General features: G+C 34.2%; 1 protein-coding gene across 2 annotated transcripts; it reads right to left on the reverse strand.

Moving 5' to 3' along the window:
* Nucleotides 1–10,842: 10,842 nt before the first annotated feature.
* mnx2b (motor neuron and pancreas homeobox 2b) lies at nt 10,843–15,651 on the reverse strand. 2 transcript variants are annotated; one of them, XM_065253887.2, is made up of 3 exons: nt 14,915–15,651; nt 12,514–12,674; nt 10,843–12,408 (listed from the first exon to the last, which is right to left on the reverse strand). In XM_065253887.2, the coding sequence occupies exons 1-3, from the start codon at nt 15,351–15,353 to the stop codon at nt 12,037–12,039; spliced, it is 972 nt and encodes a 323-aa protein (XP_065109959.1). In that variant the 5' UTR covers nt 15,354–15,651; the 3' UTR covers nt 10,843–12,036. The 2 variants fall into 2 exon arrangements, with proteins under 2 accessions (XP_065109959.1, XP_065109958.1); XM_065253886.2 differs by having other exon boundaries at nt 14,891–15,651.
* Nucleotides 15,652–21,739: the final 6,088 nt, after the last annotated feature.

Below are 21,739 nucleotides of genomic sequence, written 5' to 3' on the forward strand. Positions count from 1 at the left end.
GCCTTCTTGAAGAAGTTATTAACTCGATTAGTTTTAATGCTCAGCTTTCGTCGAAATAACTGACAAGTAAACTGTGCTCAAGAAATTGTGAAAGGAATTATTTGTGGTTTTCGTGCCTGTGAAAGCATTTGAAGCTAGTAAAAGTTGTATTGTAGTTTTCTTTTTAAGCGGTACAGATGAATATATATATATATACTGTAAAGTGCAATTTTGTTGCAAATTTTCTCTCTTTTTTTATGGTATTCGGGTTGTCTATAAGTAAGCGTATTAAACCATTTAAAATATTTTAAGCCATTAATTTTACCGGTGTGAGAAGTTTGCAGGCTTATAATTTGTGTTCAGTCACATTTATTTATGTGGTCTGGAAGCAGGTGGATGAAACTCAGACATGTACGAGACAAAAGAAAAAATGAAGAAAAGTTGTTTTGCATTACAAAAATGCTAAATATAATACTTATTTATATTTTGTGATTTTGGGTAAAATATAACCGTATTAACTGTACTAATATCATATGATATTAATATGAGTGTCTTTCACTTTTAGCTGTGAATAAGGGCCTAACTGTATTTTTTTTTCCATAGTTTTTTCCACATCAACTTAAAAAGAAAAATAAGAAACTTTTAAGAAAAACTTTAAAAAAGAATAATACTCGTACATAGGTCAAGTTTCTTTGTTCTGTTCATTTTTTTCTTATGCAAATTTAAGTATTTATAAAACAAGACTGTAAACAAGTATATTATTTGATTATACATGTTTGATTATAGATATGATTTGATTTAAATGAAGAATAAAGTGAGAGTAAAATTGTGACTGCTGCAATTTTTTATTAACAGAGTACTGCACTGCCCTCCAAAGGCTAAGTGCAGTAACTACGCAAAAAAATGCCTTTAGTTTTTACACCAGCCAGTCAAATATGTAACTGCAATTTTGGCACAGACGTTTCTCTGAAATAGGACAAAAATTAACCAGGATACTTTTTTATGAGACACTACAGATCTCACAAAGCCCATTTCAACCCTTAACTCACTTTTGACCAACTGCGTAGTTACTGCGCTTTGGCTTTGTAGGGCAGTGCCGCGATGACGTATTTTTGTAGGCTAACCCGGAAGTTAGCGGGATACTGTTTCCCTCGCAAAAAAACGCAAATAGATTTTTAGATTAACGCAATAAAATAAGATCTGTGTTTAACAAAAGTTAAAGACACGCGTTTTGTCCAACAAATTAATATTCACAGATTAAAAATACAAATTTGATAAACTTTGACATGTGTTTACTAGAAATTTATAAAGCTAAATTTTTACTTCAAAATTCATAAAAGTTGTGTTTACCTGTGAAGACTAACTTGTTGGACAAAGCGTGTAAGTGTCTTTAACTTATGTTAAACAGTTTGTTTTTGTGATAATTCCAAAGTCTGTGGAAAAATAAATGGGCTTTTTCACAAGCAGTGTCACGTATTATTATTATTTTTTGTATTTTGTATGCTGGAATTATTATTGTCATGTCAGCTGTAATGTTACTGCCAGTTAAATAAAGGGGGGGGGCATTGTCCCGTTACTTTTTCGGTTAGCCTACAAAAGTACGTCATCCCTGCGACACTCTGCTGGTGTTGATGTAGCTTTCAATCTGACCACATGATGGCGATATTGCTCAAATTGTTAGTGAGGGGATTATTTTTGAAGCTACCAGTATTGAAAATATGTGATGGTTGGTGTTTGGTGGTCGTTTGGTTGTTTGTGACGTCTTTGCTGATAGACACACACAAGGTGGGTTTAGAAAGTAAAGCAACACTTAAAACCGACTTCTATTGCATTTAATAAGCACATTTCAAAGTGGCATTTGCAAGCAAGTGATTTTATAACTTTTGCCATATACGCAATTTCTTTCAATTACCAGATATGAAGGTGTTTTGGTTCGTGTAAAAAGTCTGTTTTCCTTTTTTAAGTTTTGGACAGCACATCTATTGTTAATACCATATGTAAACGCCACTTGGTTTGATATTTTATCACATTTCAAAGAGTTGTGTGTCGAAATACTTGGAGCCCACTTTTTTAATACACATTATTTCACAATAGTACATAGATATATACCATAATATATTTATAGTTTTATCTGTTTAGTTGCTTTGTAGTACTGTGTACAATACCATGGTATATTGAATTATAATAGTGATATTTATATTTTAAGCTTTTTCTATATTTTCAGCATAATTAAGTCCTCTTTTGCCAGACAAGTGTCACTTGCATTCAGGCCCGGTACTAGGCTTGCTGGACTGGGGGGGCAGTCAGGATTTTTGGGTGGGCAGCCATTTCTCGACTAAAATGATTCATACACTAAAATTATGGATGTTTCAATCCAATATTACTTTGCATGTCTTATAATAAAAGGCAATTTATATGTCATTTTGCACGTTCACATTTTAAAAGTAGATGCAATTAGATTAATGATTTATAATGTTATAATGATTACACTAGTTTGACACATTTAGTCACAGTTAATGAAATCAGGCAAGCAGGTGATATAAATATAAAGCTGTACATAGCTATATTTTATTAATGTTTACACTGCATTTAATCTATTATTTTACTTATAGATAAATTAAAGCCATTCTTATACCTACCCTACCCAACATATGCCTTTATTCTAAATAAACACTTGTTAGGAACTTTATTTCCACTTCTCAAACATTTTCTTCATGTAAAATAATGTATTTTCAATGTGATAAGCTGTATTGTCATTAATTCCTGACCCTATCATTGCTGCTGCAGCAACCTCAAATATCACAACAAAGCACAATGCTTTAAATAATATATTGTTGCATCATGCAAGCAATTTGACATGCATGACAAATTCGTCAAAGGTTATCCTGTTTGCCTATAACAGCACCAGACAAAAGCACAAGCCCTAAAATACTGTAAGTGTGATTTGCGACGAGACCAAAGATAAATCACACTGCTTTGTTCATAACACAGCAAATTAGATATTATAATAGAACGCAACATTATAAAATACAACGTTTTACCTTACGATGACCTTGCGGAGTGAAAGCTCCTCCTGAACTTAAAAGTCTGTAGATTTTTGCGTGTGAAGTTTTTCTCAAACGCGGGCTGAATGAGCTGATGAATGACGATGACAAAACCGCTAAAATTTGATTTTAAAACTGCACTGCACGCAATGCTCAGCTGTTACAATACTGTATATTTACTGTATAACCATCTTATATATTTTATATCTACTATATAGTATGCCACAACCAAACTGCATATTCTAATTTTAATAAACAGAACTACGTCTAAAACAAACACATTAAATGCTGCTGGAGACTTGCCATTGGCTGTTGTATTTGCATGAATAAATAATGAGGTGAGTCTAAGAAAGGATAAGGGGCTATTTTGGGCATGTTTTACTATAAAAAAGTTTTAATTTAATATGTGTTGGGTTATTACGTTTATGTAATACTAAATTGCATTGTTTTTGATATATATTTTAAAGATGCGTTTTTTTTTAGTTACCGTCATAGAGAACAGTAGTACTTTTCCTGTGACTTAAATACTGCTGAAAAGATCACCAAGGTTCGAATAAGTTAATCAGACGTTAGTGAGCGGGAACTATAAACGCTGGCGCTTGCCTATAGAAGATGTTTTTTATGTAAAGAGACTCCGTTATTTTAAGGTTGGCTGGACATTTTTGGGGGGGCACAAGGAAAATCTGGGGGGGCAATGCCCCCCCCAGCCCCCCTGTAGACCCGGCCCTGCTTGCATTTATGCATGCATTTATCCTTTTTACAGCGGAGAAAAGACAAGTTCACACAGGAAAAAAGCTTTCCATAGGTTTTCCCATTATGCACGACAAACCATTTACAATATTAAACAACGCACTAGACTGTTTGGGATGCATTAATGCTGAATTTCTCTTCATAGTTAATGACTCCAGTGACACTCTTACAGTGTGCAATTTGTTTTCAGGTTGTTTATTTAGTGTCCGACCTTCACGAAAACATTTATTTTTATTGACCAACTAAACAACTATAAGAAGTCAGACCAGATCACATTCTTTGTTAGGGTGACTCCCAAATTTATGGTTCATGGGGGTCAAATGTGATGCTCTGACTCAATGTTCATCTTCCTCGATCTCCTCAATGACCCCGACGCCAAAGAAAGAGGGATCGTAAACATGTTTGCATATGTTCCTGTGGCCGACGTAATGCCCAGACACATATACAGTTCCAGTGGGGTGAATTACACTTGAATTAGCATTTTCTCTCCATGCAAACCATTCAGAGAGGTTCGGTCGGGCCTCCCTGGATAATAATTCATTATACAGAAACAATGTTTATGATCTGAGGAGCGTGCAGGACCGTTACCCTATTGCTACTTTCACGATCCCTTTGGCTATGAAATGATGTCATGTTTTTGTCTACATCAAGGTCAAACGTAGCTCCCTTTGTTTTGTTCAAGAATATGTAGAGTATGCTCATTTGCATCCCTGCTATAGAAAACACAGGTTTATATATACATGGAAAGTTGTTTTTAAAGCTAAATATGTGATTATTATTAAAATAATGTCATGCACATGTTTTAGAATACAGGTTATTGAATGGTTCTTCTTAGTAATGCCATACACTGTCAGAAAAAAATGGTGCCTAGTTATCATTGGGCTGCTACCCTTTCAAAAACTATACCTGAAGAATTCATATTAGACCTCAAAGGTACATCTGCAGGGGTGTTTAATTTATTCATTTAGTTTTAAAATGTTCTGCATGTGGTTGTTTACAGGTTGTTTAACATACCGTTACCGTTACAAACATCTCTTCATGTACTATTGCACATGATTTCAAACATCATACAAACCGATTTTGTTTTTTTTTCCACATTTAAGGGGAACATTTTCATGACCGCAATGTATCCATGACTGGATTTGGGTTCTTTGACATGGAAATATTTATAATAAAAAAATTTTAAAAAATAAAAAGCTTCAGTGCATGTTATACTATAAACATTTACAGTAAAGAAACATGTGGTATTTTGTGATCATTGGTAAATGTAGAAACAATAATAAGGAATATAAATGTGTCCAAGACCAATTTTCTCATCCTCCGCAACAATTTTCAATCATTGTTTAAGCTCTCAAGGAACTAACATTTCCAAAAAATATTTGTTGGAGGTGACATAATTGACTGTGACACTCAAGATGGCTACCAGGTAAGCAGTATTTTTTTTTCTCTCCAGATAAAAGTTGAAATTTTGTTTGTCATAGTACCTAAACAACTTTTTAGTTCTCATTACCGAAACATGAGTTTGTAAATGCATATATTTAATGTAATATCATGTTGCGGTAATGATAATTTTTGATAATGATAATCTAAAAAAAAGTAAATAATTCTATAGGAAATATTTTTTAAATCCTCTAAAAATAATGGTTATAGTAAGTTCACACCTTAATCTTATATGTGCAAAAAAAAAATGAGAATGAGAATCACCCTATTGGGTTTGGATCCTTAAAGCAATATAACTGTGATGCTTGCCTTGGTAAGTGGCACTAATAAGAACGCTTCTTCATAGTCGCCAACCAATTGGTCACAGAGTGCTATACCAACACCATAAACCATCTCCGGCTTTATTGATTTGGCGATGAATCAATTAGTGAATTATTTAATTAGCCAGGGATTATGGGTCAATGTTGAGTGCCTTTGATCCTCTGTTTCTCCACTTCAGTAAATCACTTATCTGCCATAAAGGGAGGGGCTGGGAAATACAGTGCGAATGAGTCGCATTGCACGGCACCGTAAAGTTCAGTTAAAGTGGTGCATGCATTGCACCTACTCGATATTGATTGTTGACCGATGTGTGTTGATAAAATGCAAAGCATGCAAAATCTTGACATTGCAGCTTTGAATGCGAGCGGCTGTTTTAGAAAAACAGACGGGTGGATGTCTCTTAAACAAATCAGCCTTTAATTCAACTTTTGGAAGGCCTGAACATCCAGATTAGCCACTAAAGTAAACATCAGCCACTTTCTTAGTGTACATTCAGAAATCACATCTCAAGGATAGGGCGATTATTTATTGAGGCAAGGAAAAACAAACACGGCCTTTTGCTGACTCCTAGCCAATCATAATCATTGTGACGGGTAGCTAGTCGCTTATCTTGATTATTAAGGCACATTTCGCATCTGTTTTATAGATTTCCCGTAAGCATAATAAATGCCTGTCTTGAACACAACACATTGCGTTTAAAGAAAAGAGGCTCAGCCTTTTTTCAATAAAGTTTATTACTGAAACTTGGCCTTTTTTCGCGCGTTTGAGGCACGGTTAGAGTGGCGACAGATGTGAATTTATGGCTCCGGTTTCTCATTCCCTTACCTTCCCATTAGCTTAAGTGACACGACACGGCCCGAGCGAAATCTCAACCAATACGGGTGATTGCTTTAAAAGATCACACAATCTGTTCATATTCCCGTAATGAGTCGGATTGATTAAACTACAGCGTATAAATATTTTACGGGGTCGTGTCGCTCAAGTCATTGGCCCCTTAATAGTCGGTAGACAAATTGGTTGAGTCACATTTACTTATTTCACTATGAAATTGACATTTTCATGCAGATAAAAGGGACTGAGTGGAACATGGAGTGACGGGTGAAAACTGAACAACATTTTTGATGCTACATGCACATGACTTAAAGCATTTTATGCTGAGCGTGTTATGTACAAGCCTACAGTAATAAACCACCATAATATTAAAGTTTTAAAAAAATGGCTGCGGGGATAACATAAAGTGGTATTTTGAGAGATCAATATAGAATGTAATGTCCATTTTAAACTAAAGATGTAGATCAGCAATGATTGTAAAGCAATGCATAAATACATAAAATGGTAGCAGGTCAGTTCAACTGTGCAGAGAGCATTTTTGGATATGTTTTGTCTTTTGGCTGCGAAAGTAAATGTTTAGCATTTGGTCAAGATTTCAAGGAGGGTTATTTGTGGGTACCAATGTTAACATTGCCACTACTGAGTTATTTATCTTATTTACGCATTTGGCAGATGTTTTTATCTAAAGCGTTCAGCACAATCTCATGGCAATTCGTACGTATTTTACGAGTTGGCTAATTCATACAACCACATTCGTACGTTTTTGTATGATTTGCCTTGACTCCTGTGACATTGGGGTTAGATGCGAGGTTAGGGGTTGGGTTTTGTTGTTGTTTTATTCATGAGAATTGTATGTTTTTGCACGATTAACTTCGTATGAATTCATTCGAATTATAGCCAACTCGTAAAATATGTACGAATTCTCGGGAGTTATTCGTAATAATTTGCAAATTTTTAAAAAATTAGCCAACTCGTAAAATATGTACGAATTCTCGGGAGTTTTCGTGATAATTTGCAAATGTTTAAAAAATTAGCCAACTCGTAAAATATGTACGAATTCTCGTGAGTTATTCGTAATAATTAGCACATTTTAAAAAAATTTGCCAACTCGTAAAATATGTATGAGTTCTCGTGAGTTTTCATAATAATTTGCACATTTTTAAAAAATTAGCCAACTCCTAAAATATGTACGAATTCTCGTGAGTTATTCATAATAATTTGCAAATTTTTAAAAAATTAGCCAACTCGTAAAATATGTACGAATTCTCTGGAGTTTTCGTGATAATTTGCAAATTTAAAAAAAATTAGCCAACTCGTAAAATATGTACGAATTCTCGTGAGTTATTCGTAATAATTTGCAATTTTTTAAAAAATTAGCCAACTCGTAAAGTATGTTCGAATTCTCGTGAGTTATTCGTAATAATTTGCAAATTTTTAAAAAATTAGCCAACTCGTGAAGTATTTACGAATTCTCGTGAGTTATTCATAATAATTTGCAAATTTAAAAAAAAATAGCCAACTCGTAAAATATGTATAAATTCTCATGAGTTTTCGTGATAATTTGCAAATTTTTTTTAAATTAGCCAACTCGTGAAATATGTACGAATTCTGATGAGTTTTTATAATAATTTGCTAATTTTTAAAAAATTAGCCAACTCGTAAAATATGTACGAATTCTCGTGAGTTATTTTTTTTTTTAATTTGCTTTGGCCCTTGTGAGGATTGGGTTAGGGGGCAGAGTTTCATTGTTGTTTTTCTAATAATCGTACAATTTTATGCGATTTACTATGAACAATTTTTAATCGTACGTTTTTAACGATTCTCTATGAGCAAATTCATAAATATTAGCCAACTTGTAAAACACGTACAAATTCTCGTGAGATCAGGCTGGTCCATTTATCCAAAGCACACATTCAGCACAATCTCATGGTAATTTGTACATATTTTATAAGGTGCACTGTAAAAATAATGCAGCATGAAGTTAACACAACTTGGTTTCTTCAATTCAACTTGTTTTTTTATATTTTAAGTTTTGACTGGTTTGGCTAGTTGACATAACTTATAAAATTAAGTTGATATGATTGAAGAAACATTAAAATATTATGTTGATTTGACAAAAATGCTGCATATATTTTTTACAGTGTGGCTAATTTGTAATTATTTGTACGTTTTAGTTAGTGCTGGGCAAAAATTACTTGTGATTAATCGCATACAAAATAAAAGTTAGTTTTCGCATAATATATGTGCTGTGTGTAATTATTATATTTAAATGTATATTTAAACACTCACACACACACACACACACACACACACACACACACACACACACACACACACACACACACACACACACACACACACACACACACACACATATATATACATTTCAGAAATTTTTTATTTATATATAATTTTTTTAAATATATATTAAGATTTTATTTTGTTTTTTGTATGCGATTTATCGCGATTAATCTTTGCCCATCACTAGTACGATTTGCTTTCACCACTGTGAGGGTTGGGGTAAGGGGCGAGGTTTCTTTGTTTTTTTCTTCTTCTAATAATCATACAATTTTTTATGATTTATTACTAATAATTTCTTTTCTAATAATCATACGATTTTATACGATTCACTATGAACAAATTCATACATATTTGCCAACCTGTTAAACACATACAAATTCCTGTGAGATCAGGCTGGTCCATTTATCCAAAGCACACATTCAGCACAATCTCATGGCAATGTCTATGTATTTTATAAGGTGGCTAATTTGTAATAATTTGTACGTTTTTGTACAATTTGCTTTCGTCACTTTGAGGGTTGGGGTTAGGGATGGGTTTCATTGTTGTTTTTTCTATGAATCGTACGATTTTGTGATTAATGTTTAAATCCATAGCCAACTCTTAAAATACAAATTCCAGTCATATCAGACTGGACCAACAGTGCATTTACGTTTTATTAGTATGTGTGAACTTTGGGATCAAACCCATGACCTTTGCTTTGCTAACCAGTTGAGACCAACACACATGCTGGATCATGTTGCTAATGTTTCTGTGTGTGTGTTTTTATGCGTTAACTATTCATTTTAAGTTACTGTCAGCTTCCTGATTTTGAAACAAACTAAAGGGTTTAACACTCATTTGCAATTCTCAAATCTTTATTACTATCACTGTCAGGGAGCGTAGACAAATTACAATGACTAGAAAATAAAGCTCTTTCAAAATGAGCAAAAAACAAACTGAAAGTCTGTCCTTGTTCCCGAGTGTTGTTGAGTTTTAACAAGGCAGAGATATAAGCCTGTTAAAAATGCATTTAATCATTATATAAAAGCACGCTGTCCTGCCACCTGTGCTGTATTTATCCTCGCCCTCACACAAATGCCCAATATAAAGCCTTGTTTTAGTCTCGGCCTCATCCTTATTTTTATGTATGTTTTTTGGACATGAAATAATAGTGGTGAGATCATTGGCAGAGAGCAGATTACTTTACTTGCTCTTCATTAACTTAATTATTTCACTATCAGTAAACTTGCCTGAGTAATTCATATTTGAGAGCCTGGGCTGTATATAACCCGTTGCAGCTGCAGATTCTCTTTGGCATGTTAATCATTTCCAAGGCAGTGAGAGAATTTTTTTTTCAGCTCATGCAGTCTTATTATTTTTGTTGCTTTTTTACATTCATGCATTTGGCAGACGCTTTTATCCAAAGTGACTTACAGTGCATTACATACAGTAGATATATGTTTTTATCTGGGTTTGAACTCATTACCTTTGCGATGCAATGCACTGTGAGCTATAAAGGAGTTATATGCAGTATTTAGGTAATTACCTATAGTTTCACTACAGTAAAATTTTTTAATTATTGTATTTTATAATAAAACTATTGTAACCACAATTTTTACATTGTCTCACATTAATAATTATAATTTAACATTGCTATTTGTAGTGTAATAATACAAATAGTACCTGATACGCCAACTCTACACTTTGTATTACGAACACTGTGAAAATGCAGCATTTTTGTCAAATCAACATATATTTTTAAGTGACTTTATTTTATTTAAACAATTTTGTTAGGTTAACTTTCACAGGTCAAAACTTAAAATAGTTCAATTTACTTCCAAAACAAACTTGTGTTTTTACAGTGTGTGTGGTAGGTAAGTTTACCTGAGGGGTGTTTGTCATCCTTACCGAAAGATAAAAGATAGAGATTCACACAGCTGTGTTCCTGTTTGTTTATTATCAACAATTTACGACAACACAGACAAACATGACATTAATACAACATTGTATTCACCTCCTTTGTAGCATTCAATGTAAATGAATCACAGAGACTCTTAAATAACAATTAGACAACAGCCAACGTGTGAAACACTTTCCCAGCTCGCGCTCTTTAGACTTTAACGTGAATGAGTTTGGGAGGTGAAGGTTTTCTATACAGTGCACCATATTCAGTATTTGGCACATGTTTTGGCACATTTCTATACAAATAAATATATAATATGTAGCACCTTAAAATCCCTCCCTCTGACTAGAGTTCAAACAGAAACACGAATGACAATCGCTCTATGTATCACTCGGTAATTCAAACAGATTTACTGTTTTCTTTTGTTGTTATTTTGTTGCAACGGTTGTGAATAAGCCGTCTATCTGGAGCTATGTTCAATCAGCTTAGTCAGATGTTATTTTATTAAAGCTGCAATCCAATATATATATATATATATATTTTTTAAGGATATAAAATAAGTTATTGAGCAAGTACATAAAAGTTGGTGTTCGTAACATTGTTTTTTTTTTTATTCAAGCTGTTGGGTTGGATTTTGCTGTAATGTCAGTTAAAGGTGCATTGTGTAACTTTCAGAAGGATCTCTTGACAGAAATGTAATATAATATACACAACTATATTATCAGTGGTGTATAAAGACCGTACAAAATGAACTTTATTGTATTTATTAGCTTAGTATGAGCCGTTTTTATCTACATACACCGTAGGTCCCTTTACATGGAAGTCACCATTTTGCACCGCCATGTTTCTACAGTAGCCCTAAACGGACAAACTGGAGCACATTTTGACACTACGTTGTCTCATGTTTGTCCTGTGGCGACTACGGTAGGTACTGCGTTCTGTAAGGAATTTTTAGCTGTGGACCGAGCCGGTGGTTGCAATTCACAATCTCACCACTAGATGTCGCTAAAATCTGGACAGTGGACCTTTAACTTCACACTTTAAAAAAGTTTGAAAAGAAACCTGCAACTTTGTTTCAAACACAGATGGCATTAAAGAGTTAAAAGTTACAGATGCAGCTTTAAATGTAAAGCAAATTTGACTGGAAAACTGAGATTGACACAGAATATACACAACGATTGATGTTATTTACAGTGAACAAAGTAAATTCAAATTGTTAACACATACGTTTCTGATATTAATAAACTGTTTGTTTTTTAAATGTGTTTATCTAAAGCTGAAACCAAAACACCAAGGTACCATCATCTGTAAAATGTCATGTGGTTGTCTCTTTGTGTCTCTCAATGTGTTATCTCGTTCTCTTTTTCACCTCAGTTCTTGCTACTATTGCAATACCGTATCACAGGTCTGTATATTATTATCAGTTCCCGCTGTTCGTGTTTAGAAACTCATTATGATAATGTCTGGTTCCTTCTTTGATCTGTGTTTTCATAACCCTGCGCCGATTTTCCTATCAGCCCCTCCGATGTCCTCCATGTCATCATCTGAGAACGAGCTATCCGGGTGGTATCCTAATTCACCTGTGTGATGCAAGAAGTCTGTGGTACATTGGATGTTAAGTTTGTTCATGAACTTGTGTTTTCCTCTGTCTTCCACATCATACTCCTCATCTTCCTCATCGACATCTTCCTCTTGCTCATCCGTACCTTGAGCGGAAGCCCTGCGGACGTCTCTTCCAGGCCTCTCGTTGGCCGACTTGTTTCCTCCTCGTTGACGTTCGGTGTCCCCTTGAGCGGCCTGCTCTTTGGCCTTACGACTCCGTTTCCACTTCATCCGACGGTTCTGGAACCAAATCTTCACCTGTTGGTTTCAAAAATGTATTAATTGACAAACATGAAGGTATCTTGATAAAATATCTTTATACAGTATCTTGAAGTATCATTGAGCACTTATCCGAGGCTTCACCTGTGTTTCGGTCAGCATGAGCGATGTGGCAACTTCAAAGCGTTTGGGTCGCGAGAGATACTTGTTCAGTTTAAACTGGTTCTCTAGTTCAAGTAGCTGTTGACTGGTGAACGCCGTCCGCGGCCTGCGACATTTGCCCATCAAACCAGACTGGGGTGCAGCTATAAGTCAAGCAGAAAGAATTGAATATGAATATTTTTAGCATATGTTATGAACGGAGTACATAGAGCATTGCATTAGCAGCGCAAAAGGTCATGGGTTTGAACCCAGGGAACACACATATTGATAAAAAGTGTATACTTAATGCACTGTAAGTCATGTCTGCCAAATGCATAAATGTAAATACAAACAATCAATGCAACTAGATTTAAATGCTGCTTGCTCGTGCAAATGTTACTGCCATGATGCTAGAGTTTTAAGGGAGGTTGACAGGTCGTTGCTAGGCTGTAGTTGATGGTTGCTAGGGAATTGCTTGGTGGTTGCTTACAGGCACAAGTAAAACAAGCTCATCCCTAAGTCTGTGTTGGCAATGCTCATTTCTGCTTTTCACCTGGCCAAAGAAACTTATTTCACATGTCGTCCTGATAAACTATCATTTTATATTTCAAACAGCAAAGTTTAATGCTTAAGGTTACGGGTTTGTCCAAACCATACAACTATGATACTGCAGTTTAACATAACTTTATATTGATCTACTTTAAACTTTAAACTAAGGTCATGCACATTTAGCAGTGTTTATCCTAAAACCCTGCACTGATGTGAATCTGTTACAAATTAATTACAGACCTCTTTTGCCTCTATATAAAAATTAAGCACAAGGCAAAAAGGATGCAAGCCACTGTAATCCACATCTAGATTATTTTTACGAGATTTTTGTCTGTTTAATATAAAGTCAAGGACTCGCAGGGTCGGGCGACCACACATACAAAGGCAAGCCCAGAATTTGCAGCTATCATTTACCATAAAAACTGTACTGCGGCTTATTGTTCAACACAGTGGATGCAGGGCCGGGCGGCCATAAATGCAAGAGCAAGCCAGTAACTTAATGAAAATTCGATGAACGCTTTTGGGATTTTATTGATGAACTGCAGCATGTTTAAGGCGTTTGTTTATTGTTTCTCTTTCGCACAATGATAGTTTCCATCAAGCTGACATTTATAGGTTTATAAAGAAGCCAAAAATAAAATTATATTATTACAGTTTGGTGTAAATCCTGGTACTACATTAAAGATGAATGCTCAGCCAGAGACTTAAAATGATTTTATTGTTTAGAAGTGTCGTTTTCTTAAAGTATCTTAGAATAAAATAAAAATTGTTATAAGATTTGTGCGATGTTATACATAAAAAAAATATATAGGATATTGCATTGCTATTTATTAATATATTTGACTTATATTTGTGAAATCCAGGCTGAAGTCTTATAATCTTATTCTGAGATTTGGAGCATCAAAGTTTGATTTCAATATTTAACATGATCTTTCTCAGTCAATATTAAAAATTTCAAGGTTATATTTTCACAGTATGTTCTTTACATTATGTAGGATGATTTTATCACAGACTGGATCACATGATAGATCTAAAAACATAATTATTTATATAAAAAAGGTACTCTTGGTGTATATGCACTTTAGGAACAGCATGTTTACGCTAATATTTAAAATGACTAAAAAAAATTTAACTTTTAACCAAGTCCCCAGTTAAAACAAATCCTAAACTAATTTGACTGCATATGGTGACCACAATTTAATTTACATAATTTATCATGGATTTACAAACCTTATAATTGCCTAGAAAAAAATTAACCCTTAAGAGTGGCAGGTGAGCAAGCATCTGTCTCTTTCTCTCTGTTTGCTTTTTCACGTCTGATTATGTTGAAAAGGATTTTTTGAGCCATCACAATATTTACATACAGTGTGAGGATGATAACGATGCAACGAAATTACATTTTAGGAAATGACATGATTATTATGATGTGTATAAATGAATGGATATTATTAATGTGCATGCAATTCACCAACTTTGTAAAGTCACCTCATGTTTTCTTCTGGCAATATTTATTTCACAACAGATACTGTAATCTTTGTTTCTAATTAATGAAAATGTAATTGTCACATACTTAATTTAATTTAGATTATTTGTACTTCAAATATTTGCATATTTATTAGGCTACACACATTTAAATACAGCCACCACCGATCTGTTAATGTTTGTTATGAATTAAAGTTTTTACTCTTAGTTTTAGTGCGTTGTCTCACTTCAAACTTTCTTTAATAAGAATAGCAAACACTGTTATCACATATACATTATATTGATATATATATATACATGCCTACTCTGTTAATATATGATGTAAATATATATAATGTTTATTAATGGCTAAAATTATTGATATCCCACTCACAGGTGTAATCTGGAAGTCGTGGTAGCATGATTCCAGCTCGTATCCAGTGCTCCAGGGGTAAAGATCCAGCTATCGCCGCAGCCTTCAACTGTTCAGGGTACGGTTGCGCCAGCTGCGCAAAGCCCGGGTACGCCAAAGCAGGGTGCTGACCTCCCAAAGCTGAAAGAGGGTACATGGGAGCAGTGTACATGCCCGGGATCGAGCCTTGTGTTAAAGACGTGAGTCCGGGGTGCGGGAGATTGAGCAGCCCTGGTTTAGGGATGAGTCCGGTTGGAAGGTGTAGGGCAGTGCCGCGTGGAGACGGGGTGTCTGCGCGCCTGCAGGACACCGGGCTGCCCGTCGGACTGTCGCTACTGAGTCCGGGTGATAGCTCGCGGTTCCCTCTGTGTGTCTCTTCAGCCAGAAGGGCGTCGATCCTAAAGTTTTTAGATTTTTCCATTGCAACACCTTCGCTTGGAGCAGGAAGAGAGCTGTTGGGTGCGTTTTGCGCACAGACAGTAAATGTGTTTTGAAATCTGACTACCTGACACCTTCTTGCTATTTTATCAATTGAAGACCTGTAAAATATGTATCACCGCTGTATTTGATATCTACCCATTTGGATCCGACCACATGAGACGCCAAAGTAGCCTATCTATCTACAGTCCCATAAGTTCCCAAAAACTCTGTCAAAATGAAACCTATAACCGGTTCCTGTGACTATAAGTGCTTCATCTCACTAAAAACATCTCTGTGAAACAGCATCTCTTTCATCCACTGTTCTCTGAACTTTCCTGCGCGTTTACACCTCAGTCATAACGCCTGCGTCCGCGCTGATTGGTTACAGAAGACGTCCCGCGGGAGCAGATAACTTGACAGATTTCTAATTAACTAAGCATACTATAGTACAGACACTTTGAGGGTTGTCCTTGACTTGTTTCCTCATAATGATCAGATCACATTTAGGTCTATAACTGATATTTCGCCAGTTTCTGAAGTGCTTTTGACCTTTGTGGCTCATTCCTCTAAACAAATAACCCATTACCGCAATAATCATAATAAAAGTAGGTTGCTATTATTAGTAATAATATAATACCATAAACCTTATAATTAAATGCAATAACAACACTAATATTTTGTAATATTAATAGAATCAAATGTTTTTAAACGTATATTTTTATAATAATAACAATAACATTATTTATCTATATATAAGATATATATCTATATATGTTTTTACGACTTGCTTATTATAAGGAACTCAATTGTAATATGAAAATAATTAAATTTACGACTTTAAGTTAAATACATAGTCCATTAAATCATCTATTACATAATTGTGATTTACTGGCACAACATTGAATCAAATCAAATATTATTATTATTAAATATTATTAAATGATTTTGATCAAGTAAAAAACAACGAAAATATTTATTATTATTATTATTTGTTTTATTATATTATTATTATTATTATTATTATTACAACCAATAGGCTAACACTAGTTAAATTAATTATAATAATTATAATACTTAAAATATTTGTAATAATAATACGTTCGTGACATTTTTATTTTCGTTTAAATTAATTTCAGATGCTTTTAGAATCAACAAATGCATCTTAACATAAGCCTATACTTTTTTTACACCACAGTTAATCGTATAAGCAGAATGTATAGCATTATACCTGAAAACCTAAAAAGTATCCAAACAAAATTGGAAAGAGAAATAGGATTTGTGAAATACGCAATCTGTTAAGCACATTCATTCCGGTCGTGAACTGCTTGTCATAAACATGCAATAAATCGAGAGGAAATGAAATAAAATTTCCCATTCCTGTTGTAAATGTTGCCTGCATAAAAAAATCGTTATAGACGAGGCGGATTAAAAATATCAAAACAGTCTCTGCATGTCAAACTATTGTGTTTTGCCATGACCTGAGGAGATGGGAGCGGGTCAGACCCAGATTAGGATGTTTGTCTGGTGTGCTGATGTCGGCTGTGTGTTAAACTAAGTGTGCTGCCTACATAGGCATCATGTTTGGGGCATCACTGTATACATTGGAAAAAACTTGAATGTGTAATGTGCGCTCAGCTTTTATATAAACTATTTTAATATATATTTTTTTAATAAAATAAAAACTGATTTACTACTTTATTTAAATAATTATGGCAAAACATTCCATTAAAAAAGTTTTGTTTTCATTATGATCTATGGACGGTTTTCTTAATATTTTTTACTTTTTGTACGACATTAAAATAAATTTCAAAATAACAAAGTTTTAAAAAACACTTTTTTTAAATAAACCTTTTTAAAATAAACGTGTTCATTTCAATGCATTTTGAAATAAAAAAGTCTTGACATCTAAACATGCTGTCTAGGTAGTTTGCGCACTATTTGAAACACAGCCGAAGAGCTAATTTGCTCAGGGGAAATCAAGTGCTCTCTGCAGATTCCCAGCAACCTCTCCCGCCCCTGCTTTTATGATTTAAAAGTAATTTAAACAGCCGGGCCGCTGCTAGATCCGTCATTGGCACCCCGTGACAGAGGTGCGCAAATTAAATTGAATCAATGCACGCGCTGCCACTGCCGGCCCCGTGTCACGTCCTCGGTTAAGTGTAACGCGCACACATGACAGCCACTTCAGAAATAAGATTGAGGAAATGCAGAAGGCTGCTTCTGTATACTGGCAATTGAGGAAACAAATATTTATCTGGGAGTATCAGTTTTGCTAAATTGCATGTATTGTCTCATAGGAAAGTGTAAATGCTCAAAGTCCCTAATGGATATCTCAATGGTGTTCCTTTATCTCAAATAGTTCTCCTAAAGCTTTTTAAGAATTTTAACTCATAAAGAGAATCAATTAAAATTAATTTTTATAGCACTTTTACAATCTTGAATTGTGCAAATTAAGCAACTCTGTAGAAAATACATCTTTGAACAAAAAGCAGACAAAAGAAAAACAGTACAAATATATTCAACATGGTATTACAGAACAGAAAACTCTAGATAGTAGATTTATTTTGATAGATAATTGTATAAATATCAACCCAGCATCACCTACCTATAGTCACGTAATTTTGTGAGTCTTTTCCGTGACACTGACACGTTTTTCCGCCTTTTTGCGTGAACATGTCACGTACTTCTGTTTACGTGTCAGTGTCACGTATTTGTTACTCAACAGTTTAGTCCTATTTTCTTACGATTTTCGCTTCGGTTTAGGGTTAGATTAACATACAATGACACCCTTACCCAAACCCAACTCTAACCCTAACGCCAGGCGACAATGGTTTAAAAATCATAAAATATAAAAAATAAATCATGAAAAAAAGGTTGAAACCAATACTTAAAGTGACACCAAATCTAACCCTAAACCAAAGGGTCAATAGGTTGAAAATATGACAAAACAGTTGAGTAACAAATACGTGACAGTGACACATACACAGAAAGGCGGAAAACGTGTCAATGTAACGGAAAACACTTGCAAAATTACGTGACATATATACGTACTCACATATGATATTCCTGCAGCCTTTTGCTATCATCAAAAACTGTAAGCAAAAAACATCTCCATTTGATCTCTGTGTTAATCTCATTGCAGTGTGACATCAGGAAATTGCTTTATAGTAATATGTATCTATGCAGTTTACCCAAAAATGAAAATTCTGTCATAATTTTCTCACCTTCATGTTGTTACAAACCTGTATAAATTTCTTTATTCTTCTCGGCATAAAGGAAGCAGTAAACAGAAGCTCCATTGACTAAAAATAATACTATTATGGGAGTAAATGGTGCTCAATATTTGTTTAAGCATTGCTCAAAATATCTTTCTTTGTGTTCAGCAGAAGAAATAAATAAATACAGGTTTGTAACAACATGAGGGTGAGCAAATGATGACAGAAACTTTTTTTGTGAAGTACCCCTTTACATCTGCATATTTATTTATGTGTAGCCTACAACAGGTACAGTAAAACCCTAATGTACAATATACAGCACCTTAGATCACACATTACAGTGCAGTTCTGACGGTCCTTTCAAGTCAAAGTTTATCATTTAATTTGAAGCCAGTAAACTTTAGTGCCCGTCTAGTTTACAGAACATTAAAGGCCTTATCACCGATTACTGGCATATTTTGCAGTCATTATCGCAGCTCAGTTATGTTCACACGTTGCTTACCGGCGGACGGCTTTTTCTTTGATCTTATAGTTGAGTCAGCAGTCTTTCTTTTAAACCTGTTCTTTCTTTTTTACTAGAAATGAACCCAAGTGACCTAAATTTGAGATATTTAAACTATACAGGGGGAAATTTCACCTTAAAATGTATTGTATGGTAAATTATGTATTGCATGTGGTAACTGACTGTATGCCCAGACATTTAAATCACTGTATAGCAGATGTTGATCATACTTAAAGGCTTAAAAGATATAAATAAATGTAATATATAAATATCTAGTATTAAACTTCAACTATTAGACTGGTTAAGCTAAGGACATGAAAGGTGATCAAATTGCATTTGTAATCTGTATCCTGTGCACCTGACAAGCCTTGTTTCATTTATACTGCTCGAGGTAGGCTACTGTATTAAATATTGTGGTACTGAAAGTAAACAGATTTAATTAAGCAGATGGAAAGTCATTTGGATGAACACCAAACAATATCACGGCCCTTTATGCTTTCCATGCTTTTCCATATAATTTGTTGTGCGTACAATAAAATTTTTATTAAGTAAAATCAAGGTGTGATTCCTAATTGGAGTGAAGACGTTTTATGGATGATAATAAATAAGATCTTGAGCAAAAACACTTCAAATTAGGGTAATAATTAATTTGGACTGATAAAGAAAAGCATAATTATTACTATTGCTCAACCTTATGGTATAAATGTGTGTTCCTGTAGCAGAACTGGCTGGTTGAGCATTGTATTAATGCAAAGGTCATGGGTTCAATAGGAACACATAGTGATAAAAATTATAAGTTGAGTGCATTGCCAAATGCATATGTCCACAAACACTACTCCTTAAATGTTTTATCATTGCAAACTTGCATTCAGGGTTTATGGTTGAGGTGCAAAGCTCTGCAAGTTTATGTACATTTAGTGTACCTTTTTTTTGTGAAAAATTATTGTTGTTTCATCTAATGCATTACACTAATTATTTCTGCACGGAAAACATCTTTGCGAACGAATCCTTGCCTGGCACCGCTTCTGAACGCTGATAAATGTCCAGCTTTTACCCAAATGCCAAGAAAATCACATTATTTATCAGTGTTTTGTCCTCGGTTTACACCTTTCAGTTTTGAATTTAATATGTTTTATCTTGCCCATCAGGACTCATAAATTCATCACAGATTCTGCATTCAATTATGCGGCTTTATTATGTTGATCATTTTTGCCATGACTACAATCACTCTGTGATATATGTCAGGGTGTAATTATTAGTGCGGTAAAGACGACTTCAATGATAAGCGGGACACTTTCCCTTTTTCTAGACCGAAACTCTTCTGGGTCATTTGACAATGCAGTGATTTTTTTTTTAAACCCATAAATACGTTAGATAAAAGACTTAACGTTTTTAATATGGAAATCATATAAATTATTTTACTACAAATGCTACAGTCATATTCTGGGTGATAAATTCAAACTTAAATATTTCAGGGTTTTCTTCATAAAATGTTTAAAAAAAACCAAGTTAAAAAAATCTTTGAGTAACACTACAAATTAATTGGATTAATATTGTGGTGCTTTATAAAACCTGTGACTTTAATCAAATCTCATAAAAACCTTGATACAGGACAGAATGTTTTAGGGGGCACACATATCATATACCCAACTAAACCGTGCCCGAGTGAGATTGTCCCCCTTCCCTACCCCCCAAGAAGCACGCGCCCATCACTAATTTTTTGCATCAAATGCATTTCAAGGGTACACTCTGGATACAAAAAAAATAAATTCTGTCATCATTTACTCACCCTCAAGTTTTGCTGAACACAATGAAGATATTTTGAAGAATCTTTGTAGTAAAGCTGATCTGGGGCACCACTGGCTTAGAAGTAAAAAAAAAACACAATGGAAGTGAATGGTGCCCCAGATTTGTTTGGTTTCAATTATTCTCCAAAATATCTTAATTTGTGTTCAGCAGGACAAAGTAATTTATACAGGTTTGAAACGACTCAAGGATGAATAAATGATGACTATTATTATTTTGGGGTGAAGTTAAAGGGAGAATTCTATATATAGATGCCCTTAATAAAAACATTTTTGGTTCTCCAAAGACCCTTTAAAGTAAAAATAACCATTTATTTCTTTCCTTTTTATAGTCTGAAAAACTTTTTTTACTACAAAAATCCTTTTGTGAAACAGAAAGGTTCCTCAGGTGTAAAAGGTTTTGGAGCCATACAGCCAAAAAAATTTGCACCTTTATTTAGAGGGGTGCACCGATACAAACGTTTTGTGCCAAAAATGATATTCGATTACTTAGATTGACATCTACAACTACTGATATTGATAGATACTGATAGTTTTTACTACTTTTTTCCAATTATAATGTCATGAAATCCTATACGTATTAGTGCAGAGCATACAAACTGCAGTTATGTTGTCATAGTGACCCAATTCAAAATAATCACACAGGATGAGTTTTGATGCGTTTTCCGCCTCTTTTGATCATCAGGATATAATATGTCCTATAATCTGATACCGATTATAGGCCAATATATTGGTGCATCCCTAATTTGGAGTGCATGCTATTTCATCCGATCTATTGCAGATGTAATATTGAACAAGCGCTTTATCCCAAGCTCAGCATATTTCTGAAAGTCTTTTCTTTACTTTTAGCAAATTCATTTGTAAA

The sequence above is a fragment of the Paramisgurnus dabryanus genome, chromosome 4, assembly GCF_030506205.2.
Source record: "Paramisgurnus dabryanus chromosome 4, PD_genome_1.1, whole genome shotgun sequence".
NCBI classification, from domain to species: domain Eukaryota; kingdom Metazoa; phylum Chordata; class Actinopteri; order Cypriniformes; family Cobitidae; genus Paramisgurnus; species Paramisgurnus dabryanus.